At 34.4% G+C, this 19,131-nt stretch overlaps 1 protein-coding gene across 1 annotated transcript; it reads right to left on the bottom strand.

The window, feature by feature from the left end:
• Positions 1 to 480: 480 nt before the first annotated feature.
• ndufs6 (NADH:ubiquinone oxidoreductase subunit S6) lies at positions 481 to 8,653 on the bottom strand. The gene is made up of 4 exons (XM_041248444.1): positions 8,464 to 8,653; positions 4,437 to 4,490; positions 2,193 to 2,315; positions 481 to 615 (listed from the first exon to the last, which is right to left on the bottom strand). The coding sequence occupies exons 1-4, from the start codon at positions 8,611 to 8,613 to the stop codon at positions 547 to 549; spliced, it is 396 nt and encodes a 131-aa protein (XP_041104378.1). The 5' UTR covers positions 8,614 to 8,653; the 3' UTR covers positions 481 to 546.
• Between the last annotated feature and the right edge of the window lie 10,478 nt (positions 8,654 to 19,131).

Below are 19,131 nucleotides of genomic sequence, written 5' to 3'. Positions count from 1 at the left end.
TAAATACATACAATAACCACTGGAATATAAGCAAACTAAATTGATCAAAGCAGTGTAAGAATGGTTTACCCTAATTTTCATATTGCAACATGCAAATGTATGCGTGCAACAGACTGACAGCCTGTTAAATACGAGGTGCACAGTATACTTGTGTTATAGTATTTCACATAGAACAGGTGCACATTATACAGGGTTGTATCCCAACATTGCTCCCCCCACACTCTACACACAGCACATGCGTAATGTTTCAGAAATGATGGAATGCAAAATGGATCTAGTATTGAGGGTGTGACCACTATGTTGTAACATGTGTGATTGCAAAACTGTAATGTCATTGTAACTACTTATAGGACACTTGAGCAGCATCAGAAGTATTGCTTATTAAATATGCAAATATATAGAACATCTAAACAGTAGAATTTATCAGACCAGCCTTGAATATATATTGCTTTTGATAAATAACACAGGAAAACACATTTCATTTGAAATAATTTATTTTCAGATCAGCTCAGGTATATGAAGATGAGAACTATGCAAGAGCCTGCTTCAGTGATGATGCTTCTGTTTGAAACGAAGACCACAATATCCACATGTTCCCACTTTAGTATCTTTGTCCTAAGAAAACAAAAAATGGGCATAATGATATAAATTAGGGGTGCAACAATGAATCGATGCATTGATTACACTATGTAACACAATTTTTGTTCCTGGGTAGTAAGTGTTATTTCCTAATTGCTTATGCCTCAAAAGTATAGAAAATGGCTATTCCCCACAAACTTTGCTTTTGTGACCAGGACAGTGATATTACAGATATGATAAATACAGTATAATTGTAAATCTCGAAAACTACTCACTTCTAAATCTTTTGTAGTCATCTTTGTATTACTTTAGTACAAACACATGTTCATTTGGATTCATATGTTGTTTTTTTCTGACTTTATGTGAACGAAAAGACACACATTTGCCCATTTTCCCATTGGAAATAGTGATATTTTGAAATATCACTGTCCTGGTCACAAAAGCAAAGTTTGTGGGGAATAATAGCCATGTTCTATACTTTTGAGGCATAAGCAATTAGGAAATAACAGTTACTACCCAGGAACAAAAAAAAAAAAAAAAATTGTTACACAGTGTTATTGATCATCTGTCCTGAAAATTTCCAGAGCTTTGATGCATCAAATTAGAACCCAGTTTGAAACCTCCTGTTGCCGGTTTGCATTAAAACCTTGAGTGTGTGAGTGTGCTTCTTTTAGTGCTAGTACGGTAGATTAGCGTATTGCTAGGATACACACTAGGCCTCTGCATTCGCATTGGACAAGCCAAATCAGAATGTTGTGATTTAAAAATTAAAGCAGTACATTTTTGTTGTTTATTTTAAATCTATTAAATCTTCTGATTTTACCTTCTTTTGTTTCAAAGCATGTCGTGTTTTGATTATATGGCAATATTCTATAAAAGAAACTGAATTTAGTACGATAGTTAAATTAGTCAGGAATTGTGAGATTAATTCAAATGTTTTGCTTTTCTTTTGGACATAAAATCTTAACAGAAATGCACAACCATAGCTCACATAGAAATAAAATATAATATTTTTTATTATCATCACAATGTTAAAGAAACATCTGATGCGGACACACGCATATCCTTTTCAGTTGTTAAAAGCAAGTCCTTTGGATTTCTTTTTTTATAATCGGAAGTGTTCTAATTTGAATATAAATTGTGCATTTTTGTTTGACTATTATGCACAACAGTGTTTTTAGTTATTGGTTCTTCTGTTAAAAAAAAAACAAAAAAAAAAGATCGTTCATTATTTTGAAAAATAAATCGTTAATGCGTCGTTTATCGTTGATAAATGCCTATACGATAATTGAATACGAAATTAGGGTGCAGATTACACCACTAATATAAATGTATATAAGGGTTCTTTATCTAATTCTTATCTCCATGAGCAGAACATACCACCTAAACATTTAGCATGCTGTCATTTCTAATGTTTTTCATGTACAAAGACAAACTGTAGTTGTAACAAGTTTCCTTTGTTCTCCCTTACCACAAACTGGACATGTTTATAGCCACCCTGTAAGTAGGAGTATTTTAATATTTATTGCACTTCTTCAGCCACAGTATACATTTGAAATGTATAACTTAAAAAGTGAATCCTGTCTCTGCAGACAAAGTGTTACTGCCATTACCAGATTAATATAGACCCTGGGGTGTCCCAGAGCTCCTCCTCCCCCATCACAAGAGATAACTCTGCTTTCCACCTCTGTGATAGGCTCTTCTGCAACCAGGTCTATTGCAAAGTTCTCGTTAACCTGCAATTACAGAAACATTAAAATGTTGCCTCCAAGAACTGTCCTATTTTCTTGCAAGCACAGTTTTAAAAAAATGTTGGATAATGTGACCTCACTGTTTTTTTTCTTACGTAGCTGTTTCTGCTGCAGGGGAGGAGGCCAACAACAACAGAATAAGTTCAGGAAAGTATTTGGAAGGTTTTCTAAATTTCTCAGATAACTACCAGCATAGACTACAGCTAATGATACAAAACTCCTGATAACTCACATGCCAGAGGTAGGCAAGCTTCATATCAAGGCTGTTCCTAAAAAAAACACTTGTTTTTACAGCCATCGTAAATATTAATCCAACACAGGTGGCATTACTAAAAAAATATCTACCAAGGAATAAAAGTGTGGATAAGCACCAGAGGTTACCATAATCCCAATGCCTTTTGAATAAAATTATGGTGTACAGGCTGAATATAAACCGAAACCAATTAACATGTTCAGGTCTGAAATGTTTCCAAATTGGGAGGAAGTGCTTGATAGCCCACAAGGACTGGCTTCCACATCTGCTTTTCCTCAAACTCACGAAAACGTCCAGCCAGAACAGATATACTCTGCCCATCAGCAGATCAGTGACAACTGACTGTCACACTAGAGTGCATTTTGAAAGAAAAAAATAAAAACATTTATATATAAATGGGAGGCCCATTTAGATAACTTGGCAGCAAATATTTTACATACTTCTGAAAGCAGAGTGAAGTGTTGTGGTGGTAGCAGTGGAAGGAAAAAAAATGTATATATCAAAACAGATCATATTCTCCAAAAGCCTGTGACAGCCTTTCATCAAGTGAGATAAGCAGTGAGATGATGTACTGCTCCCGTCAGCTTCGGACTGACAAGGGAACTGTCCACACAATGGATGCGTTACCGCTTACAGTAATGCAATGTCTGAATGAATGACACTGCCAGTAACCTCACAGGTTATGCTAACAGACATCAAGGCACCAATCAAGACAGCTGAAAGGCACAGCTTCCAGTGATTTAGACTGGTGCTTTCCGCTTCGCCGTCCTCAACTGACAAATACCCTAAAAATTGCTGTCAGTTATACAAGCAGCACTGTGACCCCACTCGCCTCTTCAATGCAATTCAGAATTAATGTAAATGTATATAGTGTACAGTATAACCCTCTCTTCTGTAAAGCACCATTACAGTGTCATAGTCAGGTCTGCTAGTTAAAAACTAAGAAATTTAGATTTAATAGTAGGGTCACTTTCTTTATTTTCTAGCATCTAGTGTTATTACCCCCCCGTGTTTTTTTTTTGTTTTTTTTCCTGGAGGCAATATTACAGTTCCCGAGCTTGAAAGATCTCCATCAAAACAAAAGAAGAAAACTACCTCTGCCTTGTTCCACTTCTGTAGGATTATGTGGCCATTGCTCAGTCAACAGCCGAGGGAAGTGGAACTTATATGTACAGTATTTATATGTAGAGTACAAATTTAAAGAGTCACTGCCGAGGGAACACAACTGGCTATTTACATGACAAAAAAAACAGGACAAATTAAGGATGAATTAACAATGGTATCATTTGAGTACAAGAAGAAAAAATACAGTATCTATAAAAAATTGAGTTATTCAAAGTTTAAAATCAAGTGTTTAAGTTAAAGAACATTTCAGTATGGGTATGAAATACCAGAGTGATCTTAATTAAGTTTTTTTTTAGAATCGCCCTGAATAATTAAGTTACCACAGCCTTATGAATTCTGATCAGAGAAACTCAACATAAAATGTAGAGCCCTCTCAGAGGCATTTTGTTTCATTATAAAACAACAATATTGCCCAAGCTAGTTTAGTTTATTAGGAACATTATAGTGAACCTGCAGTCATTTCCAACCAATATTTATTTATTTTATGTATTTTTCAGTGGAGGACACAAACTATTAGTTACACTGGCTGTGTCAGTCACAAGGACCATAAATGCAAACAACAGGCACAGAATGAAAATATATCCATCAGAAAGATGACGGAACTAGCAAGGATACTGCCAAAAAAAATAAAAAAAATAATAACAACAATTCAACACCTTGGTTATTACTTATTTAAAATCGATCATAAATTGTATTATAAGCAAATGGATGAAGAAAGCATTGCTTACCTCTTTTTGTCTTTCAACAAATCTGGCTCGTCTGTAGTCTTTCACATCATAAACCTAAAATATAAAAAGGCAGTGCTTTGATTTGCATATACTGCAGGAAAGCGGTCACATTAAATGTTTTGAGATACAAGCACAAAGCAAAGCTTTAACATGCTGAAATAGACTTTATAATATGGTGTACAATAAGAAATGTAGAAAGACTAAATTATGAATATTGTACCTTCCATTGTATGCTTGCTTGGATAATGTGGCTTTAAAATTTCAAATGTGTTTATTCCAAATGTATTTCATTAAGCAGGACAGAACCCTTAAGAAAAGGCAGCAAGTAATAAAATTATAAAATCAATAAATCATTCAAACAGGATAAAAACAATTCAAAACAATCATAAAAAACATTCATAAAAAAGCATATAATAAAACAAGTTAACTGTCATAGTCAAGATTAACAGGATTTGCAACCCTGGTCAGATTTATAACAAATATATACGAGTGGTTTAAAAGATACTGTGAAGAGGACGTTTTTATGTCTGAAGGAAATGTGTTTCAAAGATGAGATGCCTGATCTACAAAGGCACATTAGCCCATATTTAGCAATTTTAAAAGTAGGTACATCCCTTGATCTTAGTGCACAGGTAGAGTTAAATGTCTCCAACAGAGATGTAACGTAACTTGGAGCATTTCCGGTATACATCTTATAGACTAACCACAAAAAAATGACAGAGCCTTCTATTCCCCAGACCCTAAAGATTCAGAGTACAGTGGTGCTGGCTGTAATCATCATTCAGTATAAATGTTGCTGCACTATTATAGATGGGAACCAACTTTGTCAGAACGTGGAGAACTCATGTATTCTGAATCAGCATAGTCTATTAAAAGGTGATATCGTTTGGTGGACTTTAGGTATGTAGCAATGTATTTGATGATGAACTTTCACTAAAAATCACTAATTTGACAGACATACTGGGTCTGATTTACCAATATTTGGTTCACTGTTTGCTAAAAAATAAAAAGCTGTTAATGTTACACAACTTTTAACATGCAAGTTCATTTAATGTGTACATTGACTGTAACTACTAATATTGTACCATAAACAATTTGATGTGACTCACGATAAAATCAGGGCTCCAGGCAGCGACAAAAAAATTTTAGTCAATATTTGAGTGTGTGACATCGGTATTACAGTCATTATTTTATTTTTTAAATAAAAAAGCCAGCATAAGAGGACGAGAGTGCGAGAAGATGGTAACAATCTGATTGAAATGTCTGGAAGCCAAGAAGTGGTGTATTAACACCAGCAGAAAACATAATAGGGTAACCCCAGTTTTATGCAACAGGAGTGGTGGTGACCAAACATGTGTACTGTTTTGTAAAATTGTACCTAAAATGAACAATTGCTTTCAAGAAATGTAGAATAAAAAAAATAAAAAATACTGATAAAAATTATAATGCATTAAGGGTTGTGTGTTGCACACGTGCCATTAACAAAATTAATGCCATTAACACACACACACATACAGAAATTGATACAATTATAGAAATGGTTGACCAACACAAATCTGTTATATTTGGCAATTTATCTGGAAACGTAACTCATGAATACAAGGAATATAATCACAGGTGCAGTAAATGCTCTAAGGGTGGAGCAGAGAACAGTACCTGAAATAAGAAAAAAATGGCTAGCTCTTGTAAGTAGAACAAAATTTAAAAAGTAGAGAAAAGACGGGGGTGAAAAAGACCTAAAATGAGGAGGATTTTTTTTTTTTTTTTTTTTTTTATAATTAGAAGTAGCTGTTGCTGGTATTGAGAGCAAAAAAAGAAAAGCAGATAGAAGCTCTTCCTGCTGCCTTTAACTCAACGTAAGTAAACACTTTTGTTGTCCATCTAAGTAAGCAATATTAATAAAAATAGATAAATAATTATAAGTTCCAGAACTTGTTAATAAAATGCATTATTATTATTATATATTATTATTATTATTATTATTATTATTATTATTATGTGTGTGTATTCTACATGTAATTTTTTGGGTAAATTACATTTACTAATAGCCAACTAAAACCTAAAAATAAATAAATAAAAATAAATAAAAACTATTTTCCCATAAATTAGTAAAAATATTTAATGAAACAAATAAGTGTGTATAATAGGATTATAATAAATATATACGCAGTCAAATGTTTAGCAAATAACACAAGGATAGTACACAGCAAGTTCTTATGGAATGTTGTTGTTTTATTATTATTTGTGTAATGCTATATCTGTTTGTTTATTTATTTATTTATTATTAAAAAATGTTGGTGGCCAAATGAGTTACACCAGGCAGTGTTGTTGCTGGACCCCGTTCTGTACCTTATCCATCAGCCGTTCAAAGGTGGCAGCTGCATTGCAAAGTCCAAATGCCATGACTTTAAACTGCCACAGCCCTCGGACGATGGATAAGGCATTCTATGGCTGGGCTGCAATAACGTGCTTCACTTGCCAGTAACCGTTGTTTTAAGTCCGGTGAGCTAAACCATCCGGCATACAGTGGTGGCACACTGGGAGATGAGTCCCCACCCTTCACTGGACTGTTCCGGGGGGTTGGCTGGTTCTGCCGCTACCCACACCTCGAGGCACATGGTGCGGCCCCTGATCCAGATCTCCATAGGCCCTTTTCCCCTCATCAGTGCCAGATCCCCAGTCATGGTGCGTAGTTGGACCGTGGTGGGAACCAGGCGGGCCTTCTGTCTCCCTGTTGCTCGATGGTTCCCATCAGGCCGCACCAGCGTCACGCTCACTTTTCTTAATACAAGAGTCACATTATGGGCAACGCAGTGTTTACAGGTGCTGTTTATTTATAAAACGTAGATGTTACACTTCAACTTTAAAAAAGCATTCTTTTCTAGGTTATATTGTTTATTTTTGCTAAATCATTAAATGTATGGAGTTCGTGGAGGCCTAACATGAACAACAAGCTCTGCGCGTATCTGCTTTGATTAAATGAGCAGGGCACGTGTTGTGATGAGCACCAGATTGTTTAGCGCATGCACACAACAAACAGGGGGCACTGAATTTCACGGGGAACTGAATTTAACATCACACTGGTACACCTAGATTTAGGACTACACCACTACATTACTGTGTGTAGTTGTTGGTGTGCCTATGTACTATGACTGTTTGGCGACTTTCCGATCTGAAAAGTTGACAACACTGCACCTGCATGAAGTGCAAGCAGTCCTGCACACCACTGGCAGTTCAGCAAAGTCCGGGCGTCAACAGTTTGTTACAATATCATCATCACTGACATCAAACAGCATAATTAACAAATACTGGTAACCTTTTTTTTTTTTTTTTTTTTTTTTTAAACCCTCCTATTATGTTTAGAATGTAAGTACATCTGTTATGTTTTTGACTTGTTCTTAAAAAACACACATCTCAAAGGTTGTTTTCTGTGTATAAGTTCATCACCCCAACTTAGGAAAAGTCACAAAACATTATACATAAAATGAAAAGAAGATAAGCTAATTGGAACTAGAGTCGGGTCAAATAGACCCAAAACCTGTAAGGTGGGTTAAACAAAGGTTCTTATATGGCAAATACGACACTAATATGTAAGTAACCTGTTCAGCCATTTCCTCATTTCTACAATGTCACTCTTATTTCTGGTCACTGCAGGATTGGTTGATGTACATTAAAAGAAGTACGGTTGATGATGCCTAATGACTGTGGTACCCGTTATTTATCATTTTAAGACCGTTTCATTTATTTTTGTTTGTTTGTTTTTTTAAAAACCACTATAAAGGAACATGTGTATTTTAATGCTCTGCCCATCTATAAATACTGCCAACAATGGACACGCAGGATCAAGATCTCCCAGTTTTACTCTTTATTCTGTGTATAGATGAACACACTGAAATACAATGCATTGAAAAAGTAAATATTTGTATTTCTGTATCATGTATGTATGTCATAGACTCATACCTATGGAAGGGGACGATTGCTGCAACTTGCTTTGAGATAATTTGTCACACTTAAACAAAATATTTACCTGTCCCGTATGAGTAATTTTTTCTCCGGTATCAGAAACCTGGGCCCCATATCGATGAACTGGGACAGATGAGATTCTCAGTGGTGCCAGAATCACCCTAACATTTTTTATGTTTACGAAGGACAGCAATCGCTGTGTGGAAGCAGCCATCTTTCCAAGACTCGCGCTACCCAGAAACCTTTGTTCAGTGCCCTTGATGGAGACAGAGCAGGGAGAAAGTCTGCTGGGTCCTAACGCTAGCTGTTACATAGGGCTTTCTGTAAACTATCACTTATTTATTTATTTCTGTAATGGTCTAAAATTACATTATTTTGAACTGAACACGTTTCCCTACATAAACATGTATTATTTTTTGTAACTTAACACTCTCTCTCTCTCTCTCTCTCTCTCTCTCTCTCTCTCTCTCTCTCTCTCTCTCTCTCTCTCTCTCTCTCTATATATATATATATATATATATATTACTACAACACACATAATACAACATGAAAATAATAATACAATATAAAGCGTGTATAAATACTTTGAAGCGGATTATTTTCAAGGTGAATACAGAGGGATGGATTAGTTTGGTTTTTAATACAAGCAAACCCTAGAATGGTTTGTAAAGACGTACTCGCGGGTACTAGGACCTGGGAAATCCGGAAGGATGTATTTTCATGTTCTGCGACTTTCTCCAAAGTCACCGGCGCTTTGAATTGAGACCACGGTGCAGCAGACGGTCTTGGTGTGAATGAGGAAGAGTAAAGGCATTTCTAATACAACGAAGTGATTTTGACCTGTGGGAATATAGTAGGTTTGTTGAAAATAAATATTGATCGTTAATTGCAAAGTTTTGTTAATGGAAATGGTGAGAGAGAAGAAAAAAAAAAAAAAAAAAAAACTGTCGGGTCAGTGAAATGGTAAAACAAGTGGGCCTGGTTGATTTACAAGAAAACTGCAAATTGAAAACTGTGTGATTGTAATACAAAAGGAATAAGAAACATATCTTTCCTAAATTAGGTTTTCAGAGAATGAAGGTCGGCAAGGTTTTTCTTAGTTGTTGTGTTATATGCGATAAAGTAAGTGCCAGCAGGAGAAGGCCTTGAGCAAAAAAACGCGGTACAGGCACTGCAGTTACAGAGCTGTGGGGTCAATATTATTTGGCACACAGCGCAGTTTAAGCAAATCCAGAAATACGAAGTCATACAAATCCGTGCATTTACATAGAAGTGCTATCGAAACGGATGACATTTGAATTAGTTGCAGTTCATAGCTTTATTTGCTGGTGTTTAATATCTAACCCAGTTTTCAAACAGCAAGTTATTTAATGCTAAAATGTAATTATATTACAATTGTTATGTTGATATGTCACAGTTTATTGTTGTTTGCATTGTATCATAAAAACACCTGTTTGATAGTTCAGTTAGTTTACATTTCATACTTATTTTCATGTGTTATGCAGTAGTTGTATAACTAGGTATAGCGAGTTAACTGGCCTATTGTTCCACTCTACACTAAAAAAAAAAAAAAAAAAAATCAAATTTCAGAAGAATTAGTATTTTTTCAATGCAATAGACTGTAAGACTTTCATGCTGTTTTCTAAAATAAGGTAGGACAAGTTTATACTAAAAATATGCATTTTGTCTTTTTGCAGGCCCTGGTGCAATGGCACCCCTGTTGTTGAATCACTTGGTGAATTCATTTGCCAGGCAATTGTCACATCTGAGCAGATATACAGCAAACCATTCATTTCCCACAATGATGTACAGATGCATGGCCATTGTGCAGCCAAGAATGTTGCCTTCTGCTTTCAAGATGTATAGACCTTCTGATGTGCCTTTGCTTGGACAGTGCCAGCATCCATGTTTGCAGCAGTCTGCAGGAATGAAAACAAAGACTGCATTAAAAAGACGCTGTCAGGACTGCTTCTTTGTTCGCAGAAGAGGAAGATTATTTGTTTTCTGCAAGACCAATCCTAGACACAAACAACGCCAAGGCTAAATTAGAAAACAAATTAAAAATGAATTGGTATGGATGGAAAATGTCTGAATAATCAGCATAATTGTTTGATTTCTGTCTTATTATAAAATCATAATAAAGATGGGTAATGTTTCAGGCAAATGTTTCATGCAGTTTATACATTTTGCATCAGTATCTCCAGAAAAACACACAAAAAAACAGCCACTACAAGGGTTTAACATATAGAATGAGTATATACACCTACTTTCTTAAAATTGTTTTCTCTTGTGAACTGCAAACCATAGGTTGTGTTTCACTTTTCAGGCTGCAATATGGGCAGTTAACCCTCCTGAAGTTCCCTCTGTAACCAAATCAAACTTGTTTCACCTTCTGGGTCTGGCTTTGTATACCCCTGGTTTACTGGTTCAATTGGTGGTATTTGTAACTTTAATGCACTGGAATAAAAATGGTGGTTGTATTTATATCTTCAGCTGTTCCTTTTTGTATCATTATTAGCATATTTATTAAAATAGTGCAATCTTATTGATATTTGAGATGAATCACGACAGAAGTACAGCCTTTAGCCACTACAAGCTACAGTCCTGTGGTTCAAACATGCAAGCAAGTGGTTCAAATGAATAAAACAAGAAATTAATGAATTTTGAATGAAAGGCTCACAGAGGGGGGCATCTTGGCTTGTTAGAAAATATATTATTGAGCCTGGGTTCCTTGCATTGGAGCCTTTAGTAACTGTTAAACCCCTTATATTAAAATGGTAATTGTGTCTAAGCAAAAGTATTAATGTGCCTTTAATTGAGGATTTTTTGGTCATCTCGGAATTCTACTTGGCATTCAATCAAATTGCTTTAATATGCATAAGCCTTGTCTTTTATCATGATTAATGTTACAAGTTACCACTTGACTTAAAGAGCAACTTGGTACAGGTTTGAAATACTACATTTATTTTAACTAATGTATTCTTTTGAATTACTTTGTATATCATTTTCTTTTTTAATTACCACATCTTGGTGACTTTAAAACTTGGAAGTTAAAAGCACCCCTCTGGCTGCTGCCATTAAACTGCCCCTGCCTCAAGTGGATGTTGGAAATACCACATTCATTTGTTTCTTACATTTAATAGAGACACAGAGTTGCAGGTGGATAGATGTACAAGCTATATTGTACCTTCTAAAAGCTCTATTGAGACCACAGGGCTGCTTTAAACTCAGTTACATTAAAAAAAAAAAAAAAACATTCACAACCAGCCACCTATTCATTAAGAATAAATACTAATACAAATACAGTGTCCAACAATCCTGTTCAGTTTAACATTAAAAACACGTTTATTTGTTTCTTGTTAATTACATTGTTACTTAATTTAGACTTCTGTGCGCTCTGTCAGAAAGCATAAGCCAAATAAGATTGCAGCAATATGGGGTTAAAAATGATATTGTCAAGCTCAGGTTTACTGTAGTTCAGTGGTCAGTAAGCAGATATATATATATATATATATATATATATATATATATATATATATAGTATTCAATTAGAGAGAATCTATTTACTAAAAACTATATAAAATACCTATAAAAAAAAAAAAAATGACACATTTTAAAAACCTTATACCATCTACAGTACCATCTAGAAAAACAAAAAAAATATTAGATTGTGATTGCACATTTTATATTGCATATATTTTTCTTATGCCAAACAATCCAAATCTAGGGCTACCTAGTTTTTTTTTTTTTTTTAAAGTACATTTATTTGTAACAAAAGTAAGCCTTAAACAGACCCTGTCAATCTTTTAACAAGCATAAAACAGTGTATTTACATAATGCAATGATCCATGAAGGTTACTATAACATCACAGGATAATATTAACTGCTTGAGTGGTATTCATTACAAATTAACTACCACTTAAATTCATTTTCCCACATTCACAAGTCTGTAATCGTAGGGAAAAGGAACCGTTCATCAGCTTGTACTGACAGGTTACCCGTCACCGGCTTTATTTATAGGTGAATATATTAACCCTATGCAAGATTTTATCCAGTCATTCAACATAGGATCCTGTTAAGTTAATATGCAACCTGGCTATTTGATAGACTGACATTACTAACTACAATAATTTTTTTTAAAAAAAAGTCTGCATGTAAACATCTATAGAATGTAAACATCATTTGAAGAACTTGACCATGTCGTATGTTATGTACTGTAGCAATATCTGTGTGTATCCATTTGGGAAACTTACCAAAGCCTGATTATTGTATTATTGAATTATAATTGTTGTACTGATTACAAGTTACAGGTCAAGAGTGATATGTCCAACACCCTTTAAATCGACAATATATATATAATGATATATATATATTATATATATATATATATATATATATATATATATATATATATATATATATATAATATATAAAATATAAAAGCACATTCATTTCTGTTCTGAAGCTAGTATTGGTCTGTAGTAAAACCATTAAACACCAAAGAGGACCCTAAAAAGAATTTGGTCCACTTCACAAAGAATTATATATTTATTTCAAATAGTTATTCCAGAAATGTGATATATAAAGAATAACACGCTGTCCACCCTCAGTTCTGCTTGTAGTCAATATAAGAAAGTCCAGCAGCATTGTTGTAAAATAGAGAGATACAGGCATGTGCATGATCTGTGCATTTTGCGGTCATCGTTGAAGGCCATTCAATTCTGCATGAGTTAACATCACTGACGTAAGTGGAGAGAGGGAACAAGAACTGCTCTAAAAAAAACCTCTATTGCCAGTTCACAATATTTTGTATCTAGTTGTTTTATTGGGGCAGACATCAGAGATGGGGTTATCCATTTGTTTCTTTTTTGTAACTTATCTAGTTTTGTAGTTGTAAAAATTTTATACTGCTGCACATTTTTTTTTTTAACTCTGCTAATATGTGTTTTGTAATTATGAAATTATTGTCATATATTTTTTAGAAAAATAAATAAAAATCTAATAAATTCAATGACAGATGTTTAGGCTAGGTCTTCATTTATTTTACTTTGATATAGCAAACTGAAAACATTGAATACACTTTTTGTTTCATAATTCTCTGCTATGTACGAGTAATAACCATCTTGTTTTTAAAGTATTAAAAGAATAAACAAGCAGAGACCCCAAAGATCTTCAGCACAAGAAAAAAAAGGGACTAATATTAAAATAATAAAAAAGACTACATTTATTTATGTATTTGTATTTGACTATTTTCCATGGAGTGAGAAAACAACAAAAATTGCCTTGTATCAATAAGAAATTGAAAGGTCATACTTTGTCCCATGCAAAGGTGTTTATGTATTAGTGGTTTACATCACATAAACTACACTTCTCCTGTGTCACAGGAGTTCCATCGTTTTGCTTGCAGACTTGTGAATTCTCGTGTAGTTATGGTTGACCAGTGCCATGTTTTTCCTTTGTGCAGCCCTGTTTTATTCCCTCCTTGACTTTACCTACTTGAAATGTGTGTAGGCTCAGGCCACATAGAATACCGTTGTCAAGCATCATTTGCCTTTTAATAGACATGCAGACATTTCTTTTTAATATGTGTCTTTTACTTTTTGTCAGATAAAATACTTCAGTGTTATTTTACAATAATGTATATTGTGCTGTGCTCTGTCATCGTACCTCAATACATTTAAAAATGTAATGTAAAACATAAGAGATTATAGTATGTCATGTTCGACTTTATAGAATTTTATCTGTCCTTTGGTATTTGCTATGAATTTATGTTTACTTTAAATTGTTTCTAGCTAGAAACAGATTAAATCTTGCCCAATGAATATTGTACCCCTAATAGACTGAACCTGTTATTTTTTTTCTGTGTTTGGTTTTCCTGCTTGGGACAATGACTGAATACTCAATTTGTGTGAACTTCAATTCCTATATGTGTTTTATAAGCACAATGCAGATGATCACAATATTACTCAGACCAACAAACGGAATTTATAATAAAATCAATCTGTTCTAAATTCACTTACACTCTGCCAAATATAACACCTGTTTTCTTGGTGCTTTAAGTTTTTATGTCTGTTTGGCAATACTTACACACATTAACATATTGTATTATTCATTGCAGGTAAATGTATCTACCAGCACAGAGTAAAAGAAGAGCCAGACAATCAATTCCTTTCCTTTCCTAGCATTTACCTCATAGGAAAAAGGCTTATACCTGGCAAATGGAAAGGACAAATATAAACAAAAATTTATATTTCTTGATCCAAACAGTACACCATAAATATTTGGTTTGAACTGCATTCAAATGTGCTACAGTACATTTGGTAAATTATTACCCAAATGTGTTTTTGACATCTATCTTCAAGTTGAAGGCCTACGCTCAACCTTAAGGACACCCCTGTGCTTTATACAGTATTAACTTCCTCAGCTGACTTGCATCAACTGATGCATATTCATCAGCCTTGTCAAGTGACATGAAGGTCATCAATACAGGAAGGATTAAAACTTGAGTTATATTTATTATCATCTATGTTGTTTTCTTCCCAATCTGTATTGTGTTGCTTTGTGCAACAGATTGCTATGAAAAATTTTAAAGTAAGCTAAGTGACTAATGCATTTTCTCTGTCTTAGATATGACCAATTAAAAATTAACAATGAAAATAATTAATTTTGATTTCTGCCTGCAGTGGTAAAAACATATGCTCCGCCTTATAAGTAATTCATAGCCATGCAAATTTCTTCTTCACTTACATCCAAAATAACATTCCATAAATTCCACAAAGCCTTTTATTTATGTTCAGAACATGCATTGATTTCTTTATGCTCCACTGCACATCAGAATGTTGAAAGTTTAATTGTTTTTATTTCATTTTCTACCACATCATCCAGTATGCATTTTACCAGAGGTAAACAAGCATTCCTAGCAACATTTCATTTTGTAACCATTAATCCTACCCTTTTTATGTCACTATTAGCTTTTATTTTAGACTCTTCATTTTATTTTATTTTATGTTTTGGCATTGAAATGTATCTACTGTGTCTATCTTTAATGGGTTTAAGATATTATATTGGTATTATTTTGACAAGAGCAAGTTTGTAGATGTTTAAATTAATTTCAGAATTTTTAAATGTGCAGTCTCTGCACCATTTTGTCTACAGATTAATTTTGTCTAGGTAGGATACTACAGGTGTACAGGTATTAGACTGAGGTTGCCAAAACAAAACAAAATTAAAGAATAAGCATAAAGTTATTTTATCTGATTTAAAAAAATAATAATTATCAGCCAGCTCCAATATTGTTTCTCTATTTCTACCTTTACCTGAGTTTGAGCTGTGAATCCTAATTGTCAGAAAGGATCAGCCTTCCTCATACCCTTCATATCATATGACAATGTGACCTTTCAACTCTTCTACTTTCTCAGAATTGTTTTGTATTTAGTGTTTACTTTTTATATTTCGTTTTCTACTGGAAGAATCGAATGATCAATTAATCCTTATTAAAGCATGTGTGTTTACTGTAAAAACTGTACATGGTTAAAAGAAATCTGGTAAAATTATGGAAAATACATCAACAGCTAAATAGATTTTTCACAACATGTTACACTGCTCCATTTTAAGTAATTTTACAGTGTTCAGTAGATTGTGTGAATTGTGAAGCATTTCCTATATGAGGCATATACATCTGTTCTGCAACAGCTTAAATCCTTCTTTCTTTGCACTGCTACCTCTGCTTGACTATTCTTTCCTGAATCACACAAAATGGAGCGAATTACAGAATGCAGTTAAACCAATTGATGTTTGAACCCTTGTTATGGTCCCCCTCTGCAGCCAATTGCTTCTTTTCACCCTTCAAATCTAAGCAACACAGGTTGTCAACAGTCTGAAACCTAAAGACAAGGCTCAGCCTGGCTATTCTCCTGGTCAATAAGGGTTGCTGAAGAACAATTAGTAGAACAATCCCAGCTGATTTTTCTCAGAACTTCTTGTGGGCCCCAGCCACGAGTTGCAACACACCGCAAACAGGATTTGAAACACACTCGCATAACTGACCCTGCAATTCATACAGTGGTGCTTTTACTAGCTGAACCACTGAGGACCCTATGAGTAAACGATTTTAAGAGTAGGACCCTCTGTTATTAAACTAGTAGCATTTAAGCCTAGTAAGAATGATTGTTACCTACATTTGATTGCTTGATTTGGCATGTCATTGACCAGCCCCAGAAATAATGATGGTATATTAGACAATGTTTCAGCACCTTCAGCCAATACTGCTTCCAGTTCTAGAGGGCTTCTATCAGACCAGTATTGCTGGCTACTAAAAGGTAGCCTGGGAAATATTTATGAGTCGTAGGTAGCTACTTTATTGGGGTTTATTTAAACAGTGGTAAATTGTTGATTGTATTTTTGCCATTTTGTAAGGTGCAATTAATTGATGTTACTATATTTAACTAGATTGGTATTGTAAGAGATTGAACTGTTTCCATATGTTTGCATTATTTTTTAGGTCTAGGACAGGGATCTCTAACCCTCGTCGTGAAGAGCTCTAGTCTTGCAGGTATTCTAGGTATCTTTACTTCATCAGTGGCTAACAATCTGGAACACCTGTTAATCTTGACTAATTAAACCAGTAATTGGTGCAATTAAGTAACTGAGAGCTCGGTTGAAACGAAAACCAGAAGTCCCTGCAGCTCTCCAGGACCAGGGTTAGAAACCCCTGGTCTAGGATATACCAGCATTCACATTTTAGTAAAACAATTGTGCTGTACAAAAGGATTATGAAAATTGATTGTGCCTTCAGAGTTTCCGTAAGCATTGGTTGCTGTTAATGACGTGGCACTGAGGGTGAGGCTTCTGTGGCGTTTTTATCAAGACTACACTGTGTGTCTTTTTGCGAAACATTTCGATTGCTTTTTGGTTAGAGTAAAAAAAGAGGCCTAGCTTTGACTAATTTTGAAGTAACTTCGGGCTATAAACACTGTAGAAATCTGGCTTCTTTTAAAAGCATCTAGCGGGTAAAAATGGTCTTTGGCAGTTTGGATATTTTCTGCCTATTTTTTCTATTCCTTTTGTTTATGAGATCATCACCAGCACAGAACTTCAATCACCAAGGTACCCTTTAGTATATAACGCCCTCCCTCTTTTTTCTGGAGCTCAGCTTCCAATAAAATTACAAATCACTCAAAGGCTCACACTTACATTCAACAAATCCGGTTCAATAAAATGGTGAACCCGCCTACTTCTTTTCTCAGGGCTGGTTAATATGGGGATTCTTAGACATGTTTGAAGCTCATATGCATCTGACCAGGGTTCTTGTTTAATTGTGAAATAGGAAGAAATTATTTTTCATTTGTCACCATTTTAAAAACTGTATCAGTACAATTCGAATTGTTTTTGGTTTTTTAAATTTATTTTTAAACACTGTGTCCACCGGCAGTTCTGGACAATTTAATTTTACATTACATTCCGAATACATTTTATTCCCATGGACCTACCATGTTTGATCTAATCAGATAAGAAGCATCAATGTTTGTACTGTAAATTGTGAGAATTGCTTTTAAATAAATGTGTAGCATTATCCTAGAAACCTAGGTCTTCACAGCTTATTTGGTAAAGTTCAGCTTTGTCAGGAATGCATGGACTAGAGGTCCAACTCATGACCACGTAAAAAGTAATCTGACAGAAAAATTGTGTTTGAGCTTTTTGATACAGCAGCTGTATAGAGCTGTAGGTACATAAAACTGTAGTCTGGTTAGCATTACTTCTAGTAGGAGTTACTGTTTGTAACACTGCAATTTTTTTTTATCATTTAGTTATTGAAAGCATGAGCAAATCCTGAAAACAAATGCTTACAAGCAAGTAAATATGTTTTCTACCATTGGGTGTATATTGCTAATGCATATCCTGTTGGTAACAAAGCATAAATACTTCAATAAACCTCCAATAACATTTGCAGAGCATTTCTAAACATATTAAATATAAATTGTCATTTGTAATGGTCCTTTGTGTTGAGGTCTATGGGGACAGTGCTGTTCTCTGGGAGACAAAGTAAATTGAATTGGTTTCTGCAAGGATTTTTCTCTGTACAAAGAAAATATATCTAAACTGACACATTTTCTCTCATGATCTCCCTTATTATCTTTTACTGAACGCAGAATGCGTTACACCCATCAAGGTTTTGCATCTTGTTCAGTAAACCATTTGCAACTTATACAATGGGAATTGACCTTGCTTTGATGAGGGATAGGTCGGTTTGGATATGGGATAATTTTAGCGGTCAACCTTGTTCTAAAAATTCAGGAAATTCCAATCCCAACAAATGTATTCCATTTAAGCCTTGACTGAAGTCATTTGTATAAATGTGTACTACATTCATACACCAGATTAACACAAAAAATATATTGTTGCCTCCTATTTGAAAGTCATAAAACATAATTTTCTTCTTGTACCAAACCATTGCAAACTCTTGAGTTTCATTTGATTTGATGTATGGGATTGTCATATGCATGCGCTTCATGAAAAGACTGTTCTCTTTCAAGAAAAAAGAAAGTAATACAGTAATATACTTATAATAAAGTATTATACTGTTCTGTTGAGTATAATCTTTATCACTATTACAAGGACTCAGACCAGCCTTGTCCGGTGGGCTACCTCACAGGCTGGCAAATATGAATGATCAGAAGCTCAAAACTGTTTTATTTGATAAGTCATTCCAAACCTTGATCACTCCACCCCTTTC

Source organism: Polyodon spathula, chromosome 4 (genome assembly GCF_017654505.1).
Source record: "Polyodon spathula isolate WHYD16114869_AA chromosome 4, ASM1765450v1, whole genome shotgun sequence".
Taxonomy (NCBI): domain Eukaryota; kingdom Metazoa; phylum Chordata; class Actinopteri; order Acipenseriformes; family Polyodontidae; genus Polyodon; species Polyodon spathula.
This window is presented reverse-complemented; position numbering and strand designations above follow the sequence as displayed.